This window comes from Martes martes (assembly GCF_963455335.1).
Source record: "Martes martes genome assembly, chromosome: 7".
NCBI lineage: Eukaryota > Metazoa > Chordata > Mammalia > Carnivora > Mustelidae > Martes > Martes martes.
The window spans coordinates 51,445,224-51,467,776 of record NC_137894.1 but is presented as its reverse complement, the minus strand read 5'-3'; the positions used below and the strand labels follow the sequence as shown (position 1 = coordinate 51,467,776).

Sequence of the window (22,553 nt, the reverse complement as noted above, 5' to 3'; positions counted from 1 at the left end):
TTTGTTGGTGGTTTTCTTCACTGTTTAGTACTTTCTTACATTTTCTTGCTTACTGTTTAAGTTCTTCCTGTGTTCATCTGTTCTTTCCCTGAGATTAGTGAGTATCTTTATGGCTATTACTTTGAACTCTTTATCGAGTAGGTTGCTTAACTGTTTCATTAAGGACTTTTTCTGGGTTTTGTCTTATTCCTTGGTTTGGAACATATTCCTCTGTCTCTTCATTCTGCTTGTCACTCTGCGATGGTCTAAATACATTAGGTGAAGTAGCAACCTCTTTTAGTCTTGAAGGAAGTGTCTTGTGTATGAGCTATTCTACATGGGCCAGAAGTACAGTCTTCCCTGATGAGCCATGCACTCTGTGTGGGCTATGTGTGCCTTCCAGCTGTGGTAGGGCCACACTATTGCCCAGGGAGGTCAGGGCTGGGAGCACCTACCTGGGCATTTTCAGACTTGGCTACTGCACAGGGAGAGCATGATTTAAGTCATTTGTTTTTCCAGTTGTACCTTGTCTTCTGCATGGCATGGGTAGGGTTCAGGGCACTCTCCCTGCCCTGCTGTTTACATATCAAATGCTGAAGAGGTTAGGGGGAGTGGTAGGGGCAGGACACCAAATGCTTACCCATCCTGGTTTTACCATGCTCTCTTTGCAGGGTGGATGAAATATGTCCTCCAATGCTAGCAGGCATGAGGGAAGGCACTAAAAATGGTACCTGCAGGATACTCCTTCCATAGCGGGTCAGAATGAGGTTGCAAAAATGGTGTCAATGAGTGTTTCCATCTCTGGATAAAGTCCCTTCAGGTTCCTGTGTCTCCAGCTTTAAAATTAGTCAGTCACTCCCCTCTTGCTTCTGGACTAGGTGCTTTTCAATCTGCTGTTTTATTTCCTGTGTCAGTATTAAAAAATCTAAGATGCATTCACTTTCTTAGGAATATTATCTTATGTAATTGTGTTTCTTCTTACTTTCTCACCAGGGTTTAGTTAAAGTACTCTTAGTATGTAGATCCAAATGATTGCCAATAATTTTTCCATTGTATATCCACTTTCATGAATTATTTTTTAAGAGCTCTATTTTGAATAAACCATGGATTGTGTTTTTTCTAATAAACCATTTAAGGCCATATTAGAAAGCTCTATAATGTTACACAGTTTAGGAGATAAGCCCCAGTGACTCCCAGATACCCTTATAATTAGAGAAATTGTTATATTTGCTTCTACCAATTACATCAAGGACCCTAGTATCTCATACTCTCAAACAGAATTTTCTTCTTCCCACAAAGAGATGCTGGACCCATAGGCAATCACTTTCCAACCTCACCTCTCTCTAGACCCTGGAAACCATTAATCTACTTCTGCTTCTGTAGACTGACCTATTCTGGACATTTCATATAAATGGAATCACAGAATACGTGGCCTTTTATCACTGGCTTCTTTCACTTAACATAATGTGTAGAAGGATGATTTAAGTAGTAACATATATCAGTAATTCATTTCTTTTGATGGCTGAATAACATTCCTTTATATGGATATACCACCTTGTATTATCTATTCAATAGTTTGTGGACATTTGAGTTGTTTCCATTTTTGGTCTATTATGAGTTATGCATTAAGAAATTTTTTGTGTGTCCCCTCTCATACTCTCTCTCTCTCTCTCTCACTCTCACTCTCCTCAAGTAAATAAATAAAAGTAAAAAAAAAAAAGAAATTTTTTGTGTGAATGTATGTTTCCGCTTTCCTAGGGTCTATTCCTGGAAGTAGAATTGCTGGATCACATGTGAACTCTGTACTTAACATTTTGAGGAATGGATGGCAGTTTCACAAAGTGGCTGCACCATATTATTATCATACCAGCCCAGAGCACAGTGTATGTATGTATGTATGTATGTATGTATTTCAGTTTCTCTGTGTCTTCATCAATGCTTGTTTTCTTTTTCTTTACTTTTTTTTTTTTTTAATTTTAGCTGTCTGTGTGGATAAGAAGTGGTATTCCACTGTGGTTTTCATTTGCATTGTCCTAATGATGTTGAGTATGTTTTCATGTGCTTATTGGCAATTTGTATATCTTCTTTGGAAAAATATATATTCTTATCCTTGACCATTTTTTTAAAAGATTTTATTTATTTATTTGACAGACAGATCACAAGTAGGCATAGAGGCAGGCAGAGAAAGAAGGGAGGAAGCAGGCTCCCTACTGAGCAGAGAGCCCGATGCGGGGCTTGATCCCAGGATGGTGGGATCATGACCTGAGCCGAAGGCAGTGGCTTTAACCCACTGAGCCACCCAGGTGCCCCATCCTTGACCATTTTTTAATTGAGTTTTTTGTCTTTTTACAGTTGTAGAAGATCATTATTCTGGATACAAGTCCCTTATCAGACATAGAATTTGCAAATTTTTTTGATCTATTTGCTGCCTTTTTACTTTCTTAATTGTGTCCTTTCAAATTTTGGGTTTTGATGTAGTCCAATTTATCCATTTTTTACTTCTGTTCCTCATATTTATGTTACTTGGGATATTGATATTACATATATATGATGTTATGTCATTGCCTAACCCATGTTCACAAAACTTACTACATTCATTTATATTTTTATGTTTTGTTGCAGATGACTTTTTCCAACTTTTGTATTCACTTGGTTATTTTATAGGAATTTGTTAAGAGAGGAATCAAATGCAAGCTCCAAATCACTCCTTCGAAATAAAAGCTCTTCAAACACTTGATGGCATATTCAAATATGTCACAAAGTTTATAGGGTCATATGAGTCAAAGTATAATCATTTTTTTTAATTTTATGGTTTTGATATCCCTGAATAGATTATTTCATAGCACACATTTTTAGGAGGAATCTGCTTATGTATTTGTCAAATCTTGATCTAGTCCTTATCATGATAACTGTACTCTTAATCTTCTTCACCTGTTTCATCCATCCTCACTCACCTCCCCTCTGGTAGCCATTAGTTTGTTCCATATAGTTAAGAGTATGTTTCTTAGAAAAAATGAAACAAGATGGGATCGGGAGGGAGACAAACCATAAGAGACTGTCAATGTCACAAAACAAACTGAGGGTGGCAGAGGGGTAGGAGGGGGGTAGGGAGAGGGTGGTGGGGTTATGAACATTGGGGAGGGTATGTGATATGGTGAGTGCTGTGAAGTGTGTAAACCTGGTGATTCACAGACCTGTACCCCTAGGGCTAATAACACATTATATGTTTATAAAAAAAATTTTTAAATTTTTAAAAAGCATGATAGAATTCTTGAAAGAATTCATGTTGTACCTTCTAATCTATTGAAATTGTAGTAAATGTGGCAGAAGTGATATTTTAATCAATGGGTGATATCTACAAGCATCAATGTACTTCTTTTCTCAATTTATGGTAAATTAAACTAAGGTCTACACTAAGTGATACTATAGTCATGTAAATGTGATCACTTTAAAAGTAATAATAATTATCTCTGGCAAAATATATAGTAAATAACTGAAAGCAAATGAACCTGCAAATATGAGAATTTGTCTGAACCAAGAGATTTTTAGAAAAATAATTGAATGAAACAGACATATTATCACTGACTTGTACAAATAATAAAAAGACTAAGAGTACGTTTCTTGGTTTGTCCCTTTTGTTTTTCTTTGCTCATTTGTTTTGTTTCTTAAATTATACATATGAGTGGAGTCATATGGTATCTGTCTTTCTCTGACTTTTTTTCACTTAGCATTATACCCTCTATCCCTCTCCACACATGTTATTGCAAATGGCAATGTTGCATTCTTTTTTATGGTTGAGGAATAAAATTGCATTAAATATATATACCACATTTTATTTATCAATTCATGTATTGATGGACATGGGTTGCTTCCGTATCTTCACTATCACAAATAATGCTGTAATAAACATAAGAGTGTATATATCTTTTTGAAATAGTGGTTTTGTATTCTTTGGGTAAATACTCCATAGTAGAATTAATGAAACACAGTGTAATTCTGTTTTGAATTTTTTGAGGAAGCTTCATACTGTTTTCCACAGTGGTTGCACTGGTTTGTATTCCCACCAATAAAACCGCATTTGTTGTTTCTTGTGTTTTTGCTTTTAGTCATTCTGACAGGTGTGAGGTGATACCTCATTGTGGTTTTGATTCACATTTCCCTGATGATGACAGCTGTTGAGCATCTTTTCATATGTCTGTTGGCCATCTGTATATCTTCTTTGGAGAAATGTCTTTTTATGTCTTCTGCCCATTTTTAAGTGTTATTTTATGGGGATTTTTGGTGTTCAGTTGTATGAGTTCTTTATATATTTTGGATACCTACCCTGTCATTTGCAAATATCATCTCTCTTTCAGTAGATCCATGGTGATCAGCTGTGTGAGGAAACATGTAACCACCTGGAAAAAGTCCTACCAAAGCCAGCTGGAATGGAAGGGGGAGATTTGCAGAAGTGTTCCAGGGTGGGGCACACTGTTAGCAAGCTGGGGGAAGTGTTGGAACTGTGCTGATTCCTGCAGTTGTCCTTGTATCTAGGCTAGGGTGTAGGAGATGTAAATGGTGCCAGCCTACTCTTTGGTTCTCGGAGAAGTCTCCTAAAGATCCCTTGCCCCTCCAATACATGCCCTCCAATACATACTCTCAGATGAGGAAATAAATCTTTCATATACTCCAGGCATTTTTTAAACTGCTGCCTCTGTGCTGTGTCTCAGTGGGGCTATTTGTTCTGCTGTCCCTTTAAGTGTGGGGTCTCCACTCTTTGGGCAAGAGCACTGATTTTTAGTTCCAGTTGTTAGGCTCCTCTTGTTTTCAAAGCCAAATGTTCTGTGAATTCTTCTTCCCTTTGTGGGTCCCTTTTGCTTGGGGTAATCAGTGTGAGGGCCTGGTCCTCTATCTTCTTCATACCTGCCTGATCATTCCCTCCTGCAGACAATCCTGTGGATCATCTTGGCTTCCAGTCTTGTCTCTGCCCTCCGACCCTCTTCTCTGAGACCTCTTTTCTATGGTTAGTTGTGGAGTGTCTCTTCTGCCAGTCTTCGGGTCAGTTTCTGGGTTATTTTTACACTGATGTGTGTGTTACCTATTCGCATTCATAGGAGGAGGTGAGTTTGAGATCCTTCTATTCCACCATCTTCTGTGGAAGACTGTCAGTTCCTCTTTAATATTTTATAGTGTTTACCAGTGAAATCATCTGGTCCTGTGCTTTTCTTTGTTGGGAGTCATTTGGTTACTGATGCAATCTCTTCACTTGTTATTGGTATATTCAAGTTTTCTGTTTCTTCATGATTCAGTGTTTATAAGTTGTAGTTTTTCCCAGAATTTATCCATTTCTCCTAGGTTATCCAATTTGTTGGCATGCAGTTATTCATAGTAGTCTCATGATTCTTTTATATCTCTGTTGTATCATTTATAATGTCTCCCCTTTTATTTCAGATTTTATTTAGTCTTCTTTCTCTTTTTCTTAGTCTAGCTAAGGCTTTGTCAGTTTTCTTTAACTTTAAAAAAAACAGCTCTTAGTTTTATTAATCATTTCTTTTTTTTTTTTTTTTTGCCAAGTGATGAACTATAATGATTTCTAAGAGATTTCTTTTTCATTTTTTAAAATTTCTTTTCAGTGTTCCAGAATTCATTGTTTATGCACCACAGCCAGTGCTCCATGCAATACATGCCCTCCATAATACCCACCACCAGGCTCACCCAACCTCCCACCCCCCTCCCCTCCAAAACCCTCAGTTCCTTTCTCAGAGTCCACAGTCTCTCATGGTTCATCTCCCCCTCCAATTTCCCCAACTCCCTTCTCCTCTCCATTTCCCCGTGTCTTCCGTGTTATTCCTTATGCTTCCCAAATAAGCAAAACCATATAATTGACTCTCTCTGCTTGATTTATTTCACTTAGCATAATCTCTTCCAGTCCTGTCCATGTTGCTACAAAAGTTGGGTATTCATCCTTTCTGATGGAGGCACAATACTCCATAGTATATATGGAACATATCTTCTCTATCCACTCATCCGTTATTGATCATTTCTATTGGGTTTCTGTTCTCCATTTCACTTGTTTCTGCTTTGATTGCTGTTATTTCCTTCTTCTATTAACTTTGGATTTGATTATTCTTTTTCTAGTTCCTTGAAGTGTAAAATCATGCTTTTCATTTGGTATCTTTCTTCTTAATGTATGCCTTTATCTGTAAACTTACCTCTTAAAACTTTTGCTGCTCACCATAAGTTTTAATATGTTGTGTGCACATTTTCATTTATTTTAGTTATTTTTTATTTATATTTATTGAGAGAAAAAGAAAGAGGAGGAGAACACAAATGGGGTGGGGAGGGGCTTAGTCCCACAACTCTGAGATCATGACCTGATCCAAAATCAAGAGTCGGATGCTTAAAAACAGAGCCACCACCCAGGTGTCCCTGTTTCAGTTATTTTTTTTATTTCCCTTTTGATTTCTTCTTTTACCCATTGGTTGTTCAGGAGTGTGTTGTTTAATTTCCACACATTTGTGAATTTTCTAGTTTTCTTCCTGTTACTCATTTCTGGTTTCATGTCATTATGGCTGGAGAAAATACTATTATTTCAATCTTCCTATCTATTTTAAGGCTTGTTTTGTGACTTAATTTATGCTCTGGAAAATATTCTGCGTGTGCTTGAGAAGAATATGTAGTCTCCTGGTGCTGGAAAGAATAATCATGTAAATATTTTCCATGAATATTTGAAAGCATTCATCAATGAAACTGCTTAGGCCTGGAGTTTTTGGAGATGGTTTTAAGTTAAAGATTCAATAGCATTAATATGCTTGACATTGTTAAAATTTTCCATATTTAATGGTTGTAGTTTTGGTCTACTCTGCGTTTCAGTTTTTTCATTCATTGTCTAAAAGTTAAAATTTACTCAAGGGGTGCCTGGGTGGCTCAGTCAGTCAGAGTTTCTCACCCCTTGCCCCCACTCTTCTGGCTCTCTCTTTCAAAAAATAAATTTTTACTGAAGTGGTTCATAATATTCCCTTATTAACCATTTAGTGTGTGTAGGACTTGTAGTGATGCCGTTTAAAATTTTCTATTCTTAATATCTGGGGTTTTCCTTTTTTCTTTTTTTTTTTTCTTTTTCAGTATTGTTAACTTTATGTTACAGATTTCCTACTTAATTCTACAGTTGTCTGAGAACATAAAATCTATGCTTTTAACCCTTGTTAAGACTTGCATTTTGGACCAGAAAAGTGGTTATTTTGGTAAGTGTTCTATGTGCTCTTGCAAAAGATTGTGCATTTTGGGGTTATTGCCCAACTATGATTTTAGTTTTTACATATGTCAGTTTAAGTTAGTTACTCATGCTAATACATCTAAAATCTTACTGATATTTTTTATCTGTTTTCCTAGTTACCAAGAGAGGTGTGTTAAAATCTGAAGTGATTAAAAACTTTCTATCCAGGATCTATAAAGAACTCCTCAAACTCAACACACACAAAACAGATAATCATATAAAAAAATGGGCAGAAGATAGGAACAGACTTCTCCAATGAAGACATACAAATGGCTATCAGACACATGAAAAAATGTTCATCATCACTAGCCATCAGGGAGATTCAAATTAAAACCACATGGAGATACCATCTTACACCAGTTAAAATGGCCAAAATTAGCAAGACAGGAAACAACGTGTGTTGGAGAGGATGGGGAGAAAGGGGAACCCTCTTACACTGTTGGTGGGAATGCAAGTTTGTGCAGCCACTTTGGAGAACAGTGTGGAGATTCCTCAAGAAATTAAAAATAGAGCTTCCCTATGACCCTGCAATTGCACTACTGGGTATTTACCCCAAAGATACAGATGTAGTGAAAAGAAGGGCCATCTGTACCCCAATGTTTATAGCAGCAATGGCCATGGTCGCCAAACTGTGGAAAGAACCAAGATGCCCTTCAATGGACGAATGGATAAGGAAGATGTGTTCCATATACACTATGGAGTATTATGCCTCCATCAGAAAGGATGAATACCCAACTTTTGTAGCAACATGGACGGGACTGGAAGAGATTATGCTGAGTGAAATAAGTCAAGCAGAGAGAGTCAAGTATCATATGGTTTCACTTATTTGTGGAGCATAACAAATAACATGGAGGACAAGGGGAGATGGAGAGGAGAAGGGAGTGGAGGGAAATTGGAAGAGGAGGTGAACCATGAGAGACTATGGACTCTGAAAAACAACCTGAGGGTTCTGAAGGGGCGGGGGGGTGGGAGGTTGGGGGAACCAGGTGGTGGGTATTAGGGAGGGCATGGATTGCATGGAGCACTGGGTGTGGTGAAAAAACAATGAATACTGTTACGCTGAAAAGGAATAAAAAATTAAAAAAAAAATAAAGTAGGGAAACGTGTTTGAATTTGAACAAATTCCAGCATGTGGAGTCAGGAAATGGGGCCATTGTTTTATAAATTCCCTCTCTAGAGAGCCACTCCCCGAAGATGATCCTCACAGAAAGTAAAAGGGCTTCCTATTTCAGTTGTTCATTTTGTTCTGTGTAGATCATGAGACTATGATTCTCTTTTCAACTGTCAAGTTTCCTGTTGCTTTGTCAGTTTATATAAGCAAGAGAAGTATAAGAGGGCAAGCCTGAAGAGGCCCATGACTGGTTTTGTGATGTTCTTCTCCTAAAAGGGTCCACAGTTCTATGAATCCCCACAGTAGTGCATGGAACACTATTATATTTGTTCTTTTTCTGAGATCTGAGACTAGAGTTTTCACTGTGATATAGAAAATGGTGTTCAACCATACAGATTTCTATGGTACCCATCTTGTATCTGCAGGTAAGGTAAAGCTCACATGACTCCGAGCCCCTCTATGTCCCCCTTCTACCCATTCCTAGTTTTATATTCCACCACTTAATATATGAATTATGAAAATATTTTTTCTTCAGGATCAAAGCCAGGCATTTTTTTAGAGCTTATAAGCAAATGTTACTTCAAAAATGTATTAGAACTCTTAAAGTAGTTTGCTAGTTCCCCATTTGTATTGCTCTGTGTAGGAGTTGGGGTCTGCAGGTAGAGAAAATTCCAGTAAGTGAATGTGTTTCCAGTAAGTGACTGTTTCCTTCAATGAAACTCAAGTGATATATTGCCTATTGCCCTGTTAATTTCTGTTATTTTTAGAGGATAAGAAAGAAGGAAATTTTATTCATGTTTTGCAGAAGTTGAGGATCAGCCTCTTTGAGCACAGTGAACTTTGACATAGCTTTATGAATGATACATATTTGACTTTAATGTCTAATAAGTAATTTGTCTTTTCTAAGCCTTGTTTAATGATGTTTTCTACTACGCAACATTCTACTTTCAGGGTATCTGTATTTTTTCTATTCTGTATTTTTAAGTTTTGCTCACATTCCTGTCCTTATTTCAATCTGCAAAATGTTTTTTATATGTTAAAGATGAGGATTTTTATGAATATCTTTAAGATGTATTTCCTTTCGAGGGATGTATATGTGGCTCAGTGGGTTAAATGGCTGCCCTCGACTCAGGTCATGATCCCAGGGTTCTGGGATCCAGCCCTGCATCAGGCTCCCTGCTCAGTGTGGGGCCTCCTTCTCCTTCTGTCTCTCTGCCTGCTACGCTGCCTGCCTTTGTGCTCTCTTTCTCTGACAAATAAATAAAATCTTAAAAAAATTTCCTTTTGAAGAAAGAAGTATTTTACTCATCAGTTTTTCAACTTGAAAATATTTGTAAAAACACATCCTCTCTCGTTCCATAAATATATGTAATATGTATGTGTATATATGTGTGTCCATATATAAAATGAAATATATTTAACTTTCATACATATTCAGTTACACTGGAGAAATAGATTATGAAAAGAGAAGGTAAATACAAAGTTGGGGGAGGAGGCAAGAGAAAGAACTTGACTGGCTAGAAGGTTAGACTCCAGGCAGTTGTTTTATGAAATCTGGAGAAGATGTAATCACATGTGAATAAATTATAGATGTGGAAAGAATTGCAAAATATTCACACATACACACACACACACACATGCATGCATGTACTCATAATAGAAAAAAGCCAAATGAAACAAAGAAAAATAGGTAGACACTAAGATGTTTAGAGACATTTCCACACACATAAAGAAATAGTAGAATAAATGAAGAAAAACACGAAGAGGGAAAACCCAAAGTTGATGGCAGAAGTAATAGGAGATTATTGAGGGGTTAAGTGGGCTGCAATTTTGTAACACTGTCTACATACTAAATCCAGGGCATCAGTCTGGGTTTTTATCTGTGATTACTTTGGAATTTAGATGAAATTACTGTTTTAGAAAAATTCTTCCTAAGTATGAGTCTGTTACTTTTCAAATTTCAAAGTTTGTTTTTAAGAAAAACCTTAAAAGTATATAATTCCTTTAAAGACTATGAATATATGTGAATTCATAATTAAGACTTTAGTAATATGGATTAATTTATTTTTCTTCTTTATTTGCTCTTAATTTCCAAACTGTCCTATTTTATAGTTCATTTTTGCCAACTTTATTGAGGTAAAAATGACAAAAATTGTATGTATTAAGGGTATAATGACATGATTTGATATACATCATAAAATGATGGCAACAGTCAAACTAATTAACCAAATTAATTATCCATCACCTCCTGTAGTACTTTTACTTCTCTTCAGTTACAAGATGAGTAAGTTCTACAGATCTAATGTACAGTATGGTAGCAATAGTTAATAATTTGTATACTTGAAATCTGCTATGACCTCACAGTGTTATTTACAGCTTAACATGCAACTATCTATGCGATTCCAAACCCAAACCAAACCAAAACAAAAAATCTAATCTTTTCATTTTATTTATAGATAGATGTAATTTTTGCAAATTAAGTGGTTTTCAAACTTGATGATTTCAGGACCCCTCTAAATCTTAAAACTCATCAAATACCCCAAAGTGGTTTTGTTCATATGAGTTATAGCTATTCATATTTACCACTTAGAAATTAAAACAAAAAATAAAGTTTATACTAAATTCCTTTTAAAGTGGCAATAATAAAGTAATCAGATTACCATAAATGTCAATTCAAAGATAATTACTTTTGTCAACATAACAAAAATCAATGGAAAGTATTGTGTTTTTAAATATTTTTAATAAATTTCTTTAAAGTTTACTTTAAGAGAAAACAGTAGGATGTTGTTTGGTTTGAATCACCAAACATTTGCTGTCAGAGCAAACATTTTGGCAGGAGATCACCCATCATGCAGTCTAGAAAACTCCATTCAGTAATCAAGAAAAAATAAGAGTGAATAAAGCAAATTATATCTTAGCATTATTGTGAAATTACTTTTGACCCTAATGCCCTGAAAAATCTTCAGAGACTATCAGGAGTTCCTGACCATACTATGAGAACCACTATTTTCTAGACATAACTTTTGAGTCTTTGTCCTTTCCATATAAAACACCTGAGAGTTGAAGACTTACCCTCCTTACCAATCATATGGCATTGTAGTGTTCAGCTTGCATTTCCACCAACAGTGTAAGAGGGTTCCCCTTTCCCCACATCCATGCCAACAACTTTTTGCTTCCTGTCTGTTAATTTTTTAAATCTCATTTTAACATTGACTTATAATCTATTCTAAAATAGATATGAGTATTGTCCATAACCTAACAAAAAAATTATTTATTAATTAATAAAACATTAATTATCTTGCATATAGTACTTAACAAATTGGATATTGTCTTCAAATCCACTTGACATTTTTCTCTCACAAATAGAGCAAAGATTAATGAATATTATTATCTTAATATCTTTGTATGTTAAAAATGCTGAGTTATCTCTTAGCTGTATTCTTTCAGTCTGTATTCATTAACTGCTTGACCAAACATTGTAGATCTTTGTATATAGAATTGCTTATTGTCAATACCAACAATTTTGATTGTAACACTCAGGATGACAGGCAAGTATCTGTTCACTTTATATTTGTTATATCTAGAATAGGACTATGAACAGTTAAAAATAATGAAGATATTTCTCCATGAGTTATATTATTATTTTATTGACATGCAGAGTGATATAATCGTAATCAATATATTTGCCTTAATGAGTAATACTAAAAGGTCATTTATCTCATGGAAATTTGTTGTTCCTACAGCATTACAAACAAATGAATATTTGAACATAAATAATTGCTCTAGCTCTGTGAGTGAATTCATCCTTTTGGGCTTCTCTTATACCTGTGAAATTCAGGTTTTCCTCTTTTCAGTCTTCTCTGGGACTTATATTCTGACACTAACTGGAAATCTGTGCATTATCTGTGCTGTGAGGTGGAACCATCGACTGCAAACTCCAATGTACATCCTGCTGGCCAATTTTTCTTTCCTGGAGATCTGGTTTATCACCTCCATTGTGCCTAATATGCTGGCCAACTTACTCTCTGAGACCAGCACCATCTCCTTCTATGGCTGCTTCCTCCAGTCCTACTTCTTCTTCTCCATGGGTGCCACCGAGACCTTCTTCTTGTCTGCCATGGCCTTTGACAGGTACCTTGCTATCTGCAGGCCCCTGCACTACCCCACTGTCATGACTATTCAGCGCTGCATCAGAATAGGAGCTGGGTGCTGGGTGTGTGGCTTCCTATACTTCCTGTTGCCTATGAACCTCATCTCTCAACTCCCATTTTGTTGTTCCAAGAAGATTGATCACTTCCTGTGTGACCCAGATATCCTTATAAAGCTGTCCTGTGTGCCAGCTCCTGCCACTGAGATCATCTGTGCCATCTATAACTCAGTAATCATTTTCTCCACCTTCCTTTTTATTACCAGCACCTACATCCTGGTGATTAGAGCTGTGCTGAGGGTCCCCTCAGAAGAAGGTCAGCACAAGGCCTTCTCCACATGTGGCTCCCATCTGGCTGTGGTGTCCTTGTTCTATGGCTCTATCATGGTCATATATGTAAGCCCAACAGCAGGCAATCCAGCTGAGATACAGAAGATTCTGAGTTTGTTCTATTCTGTTTTAACTCCTCTTTTCAACCCCTTGATCTATAGTTTCCGAAATAAGGAGATGAAGGTAGCTCTGAGAAAATTATTCAGGATTGTGAGATTTAGTCAGAGGCATGGAAGAAATCTTTGAAGTACTTTTGTTCACAACTGAAAAAATGTATGTAAATAAATAATTAAAAGCTTGATATTCAGTTGTATAAATGGAATTAAATATCTTTGGGTTGAGGAACAGTCATTGTAATAGAATGTTTATAAACTGTATCCATCTCTTCATTTTTATTATTAGGGATAATTATCAATAGTAAAATCTTTCAAATTCAAATAAAAAGGAAAAATCACTAATCTTTCTAACCCTTAGATTTAATACTAGTTAAAATTTTGCTGCTAATATCACACACACATGCATACATGAAGTCAATCTGACCTTTATGTTACATTTATTGCTAAAATTTTCTCAAGTGAGTCAAAATTTATGTATGCTGAATTTAGATGATGGACATTTTGTCATGTGTCTATTAGCCATTTGTATGTCTTCTTTGGAGAAGTGTCTGTTCATATCTTCTGCCCATTTTTTGATGTAATTATCTGTTTTGTGTGTGTTGAGTTTGAGGCGTTCTTTATAGATCTTGGATATCAGCCCTTTGTTTGTAATGTCATTTGCGAATATCTTCTCCCATTCCGTGGGTTGCCTCTTTGTTTTGTTGACTGTTTCCTTTGCTGTGCAGTAGCTTTTGATCTTGATGAAGTCCCAAAAGTTCATTTTTGGTTTCATTTCCTTTGCCTTTGGAAACATATCTTGAAAGAAGTTGCTGTGGCCGTTGTCAAAGAGGTTACTGCCTAAGTTCTCCTCTAGGATTTTGATAGATTCCTGCCTCACATTGAGGTCTTTTATCCATTTTTTTAAAATTTTATTTATTTATTTGACAGAGATCACAAGTAGGCAGACAGGCAGGCAGAGAGAGAGATACAGAAGCCGGCTCCCTGCTGAGCAGAGAGCCCAATGTGGGGCTGGATCCCAGGATCCTGGGATCATGACCTGAGCCGAAGGCAGAGGCTTTAATGCACTGAGCCACCCAGGCACCCCCTTTTATCCATTTCAAGTTTATCTTTGTGTATGTTATAAGAGAATGGTTGAGTTTCATTCTTCTACACATAGCTGTCCAGTTTTCCCAGAACAATTTATTGAAGAGACGGTCTTTTTTCCACTGTATATTTTTTCCTGCTTTGTTGGAGATTATTTGACCATAGAGTTGTGGGCCCATACCTGGGCTCTATACTCTGTTCCACTGGTCTATGTGTCTGTTTTTGTGCCAGTACCATGCTGTATTGGTGATCACAGCTTTGTAGTAAAGCTTGAAATCAGGCAACGTGATACTCCCAGTTTTGTTTTTCAACATTTCCTTAGCAATTTGGGATCTCCTCTGGTTCCATACAAAATTTAGGGTTGTTTGTTCCAGCTCTTTGAAAAATGCCGGTGGAATTTTGATCAGGATGGCATTGAAAGTATAGATTTCTCTAAGCAGTATAGACATTTTAACAATGTTTATTCTTCCAATCCATGAGCACAGAATGCTCTTCCATCTTTTTGTGTCTTCTTCAATTTATTTCATGAGTGTTCTGTCGTTCTTCAAGTACAGATCCTTTACCGCTTTGGTTAAGTTTCTTCCCAAGTATCTTATGGTTCTTGGTGCTATAGTAAATGGAATTGATTCTCTAATTTCCCTTTCTATATTTTCATTGTTAGTGTATGAGAAAGCAACTGATTTCTGTACATTGATTTTTAATCCTGCCACATTACTGAATTGCTGTATGAGTTCTAGTAGTTTGGGGGTAGAATCTTTCTCAGACCACAATGCTTTGAAACTGGAACTCAACCACAAGTAAAAGTTTGGAAGGAATTCAAATACGTGGAAGCTAAAGACCACCCTGCTTAAGAATGTTTGGATCAACCAGGAATGAAATGAAATGAGAATGAAAACACTTTGGTCCAAAACTTAAGGGATAAGGTAAAGGCAGTCCTAAGGTAGAAATGCATAGCAATCCAAGTCTCCCTCAAAAAAATTGAAAAATCCAGAATACACCAGCTCTCTTTACACCTTAAAGAACTGGAGAATCAACAGCAAATTAAGACAACCCCACACACAAGAAGGGAAATAATCAAGATTAGAGCAGAGATCAATGAGACAGAAACTAGAGATACAGTAGAACACATCGATGAAACTAGAAGCTGGTTTTTTTGAAAGAATCAATAAGATAAATAAACCATTGACCAAACTAATCCAAAAGAAAAGAGAGAGGATCCAAATTAATAAAATTATGAATGGAAAGGGAGATATCACAACTAACATCAAGGAAACAGAAACAGTCATCAGAAATTATTATCAACAGTTATATGCCAGTAAGTTGAGCAACCTAGATGAAATGGATGCATTCCTGGAAACCTATAAACTTCCAAAACTGAATCAGGAAGAAATTGACAACCTGAATAGACCAATATCTAGTAACAAGATTGAAGCAGTGATCATAAAACTTCCCCAAAAACAAGAGCCCAAGACCTGACGGATTCCCTGGAGAATTCTACCAAACATTCAAAGAAGAAATAATAGCTATTCTCCTGAAGCTGTTTCAAAAAATAGAAACAGAAGGAAAACTTCCAGACTCTTTTTATGAAGCCAGCATTACCCTGATCCCCAAACCAGGCAAAGACCCCACCAAAAAGAATTTCAGACCAATATCCCTGATGAATATGAATGCCAAGATTCTCAACAAGATCCTCGCTAATAGGATCCAACAGTACATTAGAAAGATAATCCACCATGACCAGGTAGGATTTATCCATGGGATGCAAGGGTGGTTCAACATTTGCAAATCAATCAATGTGATATAAAATATCAATAAGAGAAAAGTGAAGAACCACATGGTCCTCTCAATTGATGCAGAAAAAACATTTGACAAGATACAGCATCCGTTCCTGATTAAAACGATTCAAAGTATATGGGTAAAGGGAGCATTCCTCAACTTCATAAAATCTATCCATGAAAAACCCTCAGCAAATATCATCCTCCATGGGAAAATACTGACAGCCTCCCCTTTAAGGTCAGGAACATGACAAGGATGTCTACTCTCGCCATTCTTGTTCAACATAGTACTAGAAGTCCTAGCAGCAACAATCAGACAATAAAAAGAAATAAAATGTATTCAGATTGGCAAAGAAGAAGTCAAACTCTCTCTTTGCAGATGACATGATACTTTATATATATGCTGAATTTAGAAAACAACATTTAAATGTTAATTCTTGTGTCAATACTAAAAACAGGGCAAGATATAGTCTTATGAAAGGTGATTCATCATTGATCATAATTACATGTCTCCCCACTTTCTCACCAGGTTTTAGTGAAACTACTCTGAATATTTAGATCCAGACGTTTGCCAGTGCAATTGCCAATGCAATTTTTCTTTTATATATTTACTTCCAAGAATTTTTTTTCAAATATTTTGTTTATTCATTTGACAGAGATCACAGGTAGGCAGGGATGCAGACAGAGAGAGGGAGGGAAGCAGGCTCCCCCTGAGCAGAGAACCTGATGTGGGGCTCAATCCCAGGATCCTGGGATCATGACCTGAGCCGAAGGCAGAGGCTTTAACCCACTGAGCCACCCAGGTGCCCCCTAAGAATTGTTTTTGATAAGAGCTTTATTTAGGATGAACAATGCTTTTCCTTTTCCTGATATGCCCATTTTTGCCTACTGTAAGTTAGGGTGTAATGACTAGTAGCTGTCAGGTACTGCTATAGTTGCTGGAGTTACTAGATATACCTTTACTCGCAGTCTCAAGAATGCTATATCACATACTCTCAACTAGAATTTTCCTTATTCTACAAAGAAAGCCTGTATGCAATAACTCTCCCTGTACCCTACTCTCCCTTCTCTCAAATTCTTGCAACCACTGTCCATTTTACTTACCTAATCTGGACATCACATAAATGAAATCCTACAATATGTGGCATTTTGTGACTGGCTTCTTTCTTTCCCTTCGGATAATGTTTACAAGGTTCATTTATGTCACAGCATGTATCAGTACTGTTTCTTTTCATGGCTGTATAGAATTCTATCTTTTGAATATAAAGCATTTCCTTATCTATTCAACAGCTGGACATTTGAGTAGTTTCTGTTTTGTGACTATTATTAGTAATGCTGCTGTGAACAGTCATGATCTTTATTTGAACCTTTTTCACTTCCATAGGGTATATCCCTGTGAGTAGAATTGCTGGATCATAAGTTAACTGTAAATTGGACATTTTGAGGAACTGTCAGACTATTTTCCAAAGAAGCTACAACATTTTTATATCATACTCACAATGTATATAATGTGGATTTCAACTTTCTCTGTATTTTCACCAATATTTGTTATTTATTTATTTATTTTTTTTTTTTTTTTTTGCTTTTTTGACTTGAGTCATCCTGGTAGATGTGAAATGTTATCTTTTCATTTTCGTTGACATTTCCCTTAATGTTACTGGCCATTGTTTCATGTGCTTATTTTGGCCATTTGTTTATCTTCTTTCGGGAAATATATATTCAAATCCTTTGAGCACTTAAACTGGGTTATTTGTCTTTTTATTGTTGAATTGTAGGAAGTATTAATAACATATTTTAGACATAAGTCCCTTACCAGATATGTAATTTGCAATTACTTTCTCCTAATCTGTAGGCTTTTTACTTTCTTAAAAAAAAAATATATATATATATATATATACACACACATATATTTTAGATTTTTTTTTATTTGACAGAGATCACAGGTAGGCAGAGAGGCAGACAGAGAGAGAGGAAGGGAAGCAGGCTCCCCACTGAGCAGAGAGCCTGATGCAGGGCTCGATCCCAGGACCCTGAGATCAAGACCTGAGCCAAAGGCCGAGGCTCAACCCACTGAGCCACCCAGGTGCCCCGTAAATATATTTTTAAATTTATTTTTATTTGAAATCAAGTTAGTTAACCAATATGTAGTATTAGTTTCAGGGTAGAGTTTAGTGATTGATCAGTTGCATATAACACCCAGTGCTCATTGCCTCAGTTGCTCTCCTTAATGCCCATCAGGCAATTATCCCATCCCCCCAACCACATCCCCTCCAAACCTTTCAGTTTGTTCCCCATAGTTAAGAGTCTCTTTGGTTTGCCTCTCTGTTTTTGCCTTATTTTATTTTTCCTTCCCTTCCCCTATGTTCATCTGTTTTGTTTCTTAAATTCCACAAATTTCACCTGAGTGAAATCATATAGTAGTTGTCTTTCTCTGAATGACTTATTTCGCTTCACATAATACCCTCTAGTTCCACCCATGTTTTGCAAATGGCAAGACTTCATTCTTTTTGATGGCTGAATAATAATATTCCATTCTCTCTCTCTATATATATATATATGCCGCATCATCTTTATCCATTCATCCATCAGTGGACATCTGGTCTCTTTCCATATTTAGGCAATTGAGGACATTGCTGCTGTAAAAATTGAGGTGCTTGTGTCCCTTTGAATCATTATTTTTGTATCCTTTGGTTTTTTGTTTTGTTCTTTTTTTTTTTTAAGCCTGTGCATTCTTTATTTTTTTAACCTCTTACTTTTATTTTTTTCAGTATTCCAAGATTCATTGTTTATGTACCACACCCAGTGCTCCATGCAATATATACCCTCCATAATACCCACCACCAGGCAAACCCATCCCTCCACCTCCCTCCCCTCCATAACCCTCTGTTTGTTTCTCAGAATCCAGTCTCTCATCTTTCATCTCCCCCTCCGATTTCCCCCAATTCACTTTTCCTCTCTCCTAATGTCCTCCATGTTATTCCTTATACTCCACAAGTAAATGAAACCATATGATAATTGACTTTCTCTGCTTGACTTATTTCATGCAGCATAATCTCCTCCAGTCCTGTCCATGTTGATACAAAAGTTGGGTATTCATCCTTTCTGACGGCTGTATAAGATTCTGTTGTATATATGGACCATATCTTCCTTATCCCTTTGTCTTTTGAAGGTTATCTCAGCTCTTTACACAGTTTGGCTATTGTGGACATTGCTACTATGAACATTGGGGTACATATGGCCCTTCTTTTCACTACATCTGTATCTTTGGGGTAAATACCCAGTAGTGCAATTGTGGGGCCATAGGGTAGCTCTATTTATAATTTTTTGAGGAATCTCCACACTGTTTTCCAAAGTGGCTGCACCAACTTGCATTCCCACCAACAGTGGTTAGAGGGTTCCCCTTTCTCTGCATCTTCTCCAACACTTGTTTCCTGTCCTGTTGATTTTGGCCATTCTAACTGGTATAAGGTTGTATTTCAATGTGGTTTTAATTTGAATTTCCCTGATGGCTAGTGATGATAAACATTTTTTCATGTGTCTGTTAGCTATTTGTATGCCTTCTTTGGAGAAGTGTCTGTTCATGTCTTCTGCCCATTTTTTACATGATTACCTGTTTTTCAGTTGTTTAGTTTGAGTTCTTTGTATCCTTTGGATTAAATACATAACAATGCTATTGCTTTTGGTGTCAAGTATAAGAAACAATTCTCTAATCCATGGTCACAAAAATTACTCCTCTGGGTGTTTATATTATTATTTTTCAGTGCAGGTTATGTTTAGAACTTTTGAATTTATTTGGACTTTTTAATAGGAATTTGTTAAGACTGAAATCATATGCAAGTTCCAAATAACTACTGTTTTTTTAAAAGACTTTTTTAAGGTAACTTTTTAAAAATTATTCTTATTTATTTATTTGTCAGAGAGAGAGAGAGAGCACAAGTAGAGGGAGCAGCAGGCAGAGCAGGCAGAGGGGGAAGCAGGCTCCCTGCTGAGCAAGGAGCCCAATGCGGGACTTGATCCCAGGATCCTGGGATCATGACCTGAGCTGAAGGCAGCTATTTAACCAACTGAGCCACCCAGGCATCCCCTTTTTTAAAGATATTATTTATTTATTTTACAGACAGAGATCACAAGTAGGCAGAGAGAGAGGAGGAAGCAGGCTCCCTGCTGAGCAGAGAGCCTGATGTGGGGCTTGATCCCAGGACCCTAGGATCATGACCTGAGCTAAACGCAGAGGCTTTAACCCACTGAGCCACCCAGGCGGCCCCAAATAACTACTCTGAAGTAAAAGCTCCACAAAAACTTTTAGCATATTCGTATGTGTTTCACAGTTTATAAAGCCATATGAGTCACTGCATAATCATCTGTTTCATGTTTTGTTGAAACAAGATAATCTCTTCAAGATTATCTTATACCACATATTCAAGTGAAATATATTTGATTATTTCTTTTAGTTTGTCAAATCTTGATATAATCTTTTAAAACTAAATATTTGTAACATATATTGTGAAATATTACTTCTCTGAGACATTTGAAACATTGGTTCAGGACCAGAGAATAGGATGAGAAATAAATTGTTGAAAAAAAGCATACAAAATAGGCCAATTGTGGAATATAGTATAAAAGGGAGGGTAGAGTTAGTAGAATTATTGTAATAATTATGGTGAAATATAATAATAATATTCTTTAAATATAAGGAAAACAAGAGATGGTTAAGAAAAGGCTTTATTGTGTCTAAACTGTTAGTAATGTTTTCAAAACTTTTGGTTCATTTTCCATCTATTGCTACATGAAGAATAATGTTCACATTTTCATATGTAACTCTTTGAAAACCATATTTTAATGATTTGATAAATTTATCACCCTTTATTTTTTAACATTTGTATGCTAGGTGTTTTTTTTTTAATTGTGATATGTTGGTATAAATAAAATGTTATAATGGGAGCATTTCTGATAGTGGCCATCTTGCAGAATATCACATGCTTATTGCTGTTTGAGGAAGGAATTAAAGCAGGTATTCATTTTATCCAGGTGACATTCTTGGGTTAAAGGGATGATGACTTCAAGGATTTAGACTTGTTTCTGACATCAAGAGGTACACTTTAAATATGGATAACTTTTTGTTTTTATTTAAATTCCAATTAACTTACAGTGTGGTATTAGTTTCAGGTATAAAATATAGAGATTCAGCACTTCTGTACAATATGCAGTGCTTATCACACAAGTGCACTTCTTTTTTTTTAAGATTTTATTTATTTATTTGACAGATATAGATCACAAGTAGGCAGAGAGGCAGGCAGAGAGAGAGAGAGAGAGAGAGAGGAGGAAGCAGGCTCCCTGCTGAGCAGAGAGCCCGATGTGGGGCTCGATCCCAGAACCCTGAGATCATGATCTGAGCTGAAGACAGAGGCTTTAACCCACTGAGCCACCCAGGCGCCCCCACACAAGTGCACTTATTAATCCCCATCATCTCTTATATGCCAATCATACCTCAGTATGAAAACAAAAAAGAAAACAAAGGAAAAAGAAAAAGAAAACAAAGGAAAATGGATTGGGTGTAAAAAGCATACTGAATAGAGTACCCCTAATGTTTTTAGGCTGCGACACTGCCATCATTATGCTTATTTCTTGTTTCATGACTTGAGCCAAAACCAAGAATCAACCACCCAACCAATTGAATCACCCAGGTGCCCATTAAGGATTTTTGTCATGAATGGATGATATACTGTCATTTTTCTGCTTCTATTAAGATGATCATATGATTCTTATCTTCCCTTTTTTGATATGGTGTATTATGTTTATTGATTTGCAAATACTAAACCATCCTTGCATCCTCAGAATAAATCCCACCTAATCATGGTGAATGATTTTTTTAATGTATTTTTGGATTTCATTTGCTAATATTTTGTTAAGGATTTTTACATCTGTGTTAATGAGTGATTTTGGCCTGTAGTTTGGTTTTTATTGTGGAGTCTGTCTAGTTTGGCCTTGTAGAATGAACTGGAAGCTTCTTCTTCTTCTTTTCTTTTTTTGAATAATTTGAGATGTTAACTCTTTATTTTTCTCTTTTTATTTTTTAACTATAGTATAATTAACATATAGTGTTATATTACTTTCAGTCGTACAATATAGTGATTCAACATTCTATTCATTACTGAGTGTTCATCATGGTTAAGTGTACTCTTAATCCTCTTTACTGTTTTACGCATTGCCCCTACCCACCTCTCCTCTGGTAATCATTCGCTTATTCTCTATATTTATGAATATGGTTTTTGTTTGTTTCTTTTTTTACTTTGTTCATTTGTTTTGTTTCTTTTGGTAGAGTCTTTAGGGTTTTCTGTATGTAGATCATGTAATTTTCAAATAGTGACAGTTGAACAACTTCTTTACTAGTATGGTTGCCTATTTTTTTTTCTTGTCTAATTGTTATAGCTAGGGCTTCCAGTTCTATGAAGAATAAAAGGGGTGAAATCAAACATCTTAGTCTTATCCCTGATCTCAGAAGGAGAGCTCTCAGGTTTTTACCATTGAGTATGATGTTAGATAAGAGTCTTTTCGTATATGGCCTTTATTATGTTGAAGTATGTTTCCTCTAAACTTACTTTGTTGAGGGTTTTTATCATGGATGGATGTTGTACTTTGTCAAATGCTTTTTCTCCACCTTTTGGAGTGATAGAATGATTTTTCTCATTTCTCTTGTTGATGCAATGTATCATGTATTAATTGTTCCTTTTTAATTATCTTTTTTAGAGAGGGGGAG

The 22,553-nt window shown here is 36.2% G+C and overlaps 1 protein-coding gene across 1 annotated transcript; it reads left to right on the top strand.

The window, feature by feature from the left end:
* Positions 1-12,036: 12,036 nt before the first annotated feature.
* On the top strand, positions 12,037-13,068 carry LOC308346634 (olfactory receptor 11H6-like; the record flags this gene model as incomplete). Its single annotated transcript, XM_080809697.1, has 1 exon — positions 12,037-13,068. One exon carries the CDS (start codon positions 12,037-12,039, stop codon positions 13,066-13,068), a length of 1,032 nt encoding a protein of 343 aa, XP_080665823.1.
* Between the last annotated feature and the right edge of the window lie 9,485 nt (positions 13,069-22,553).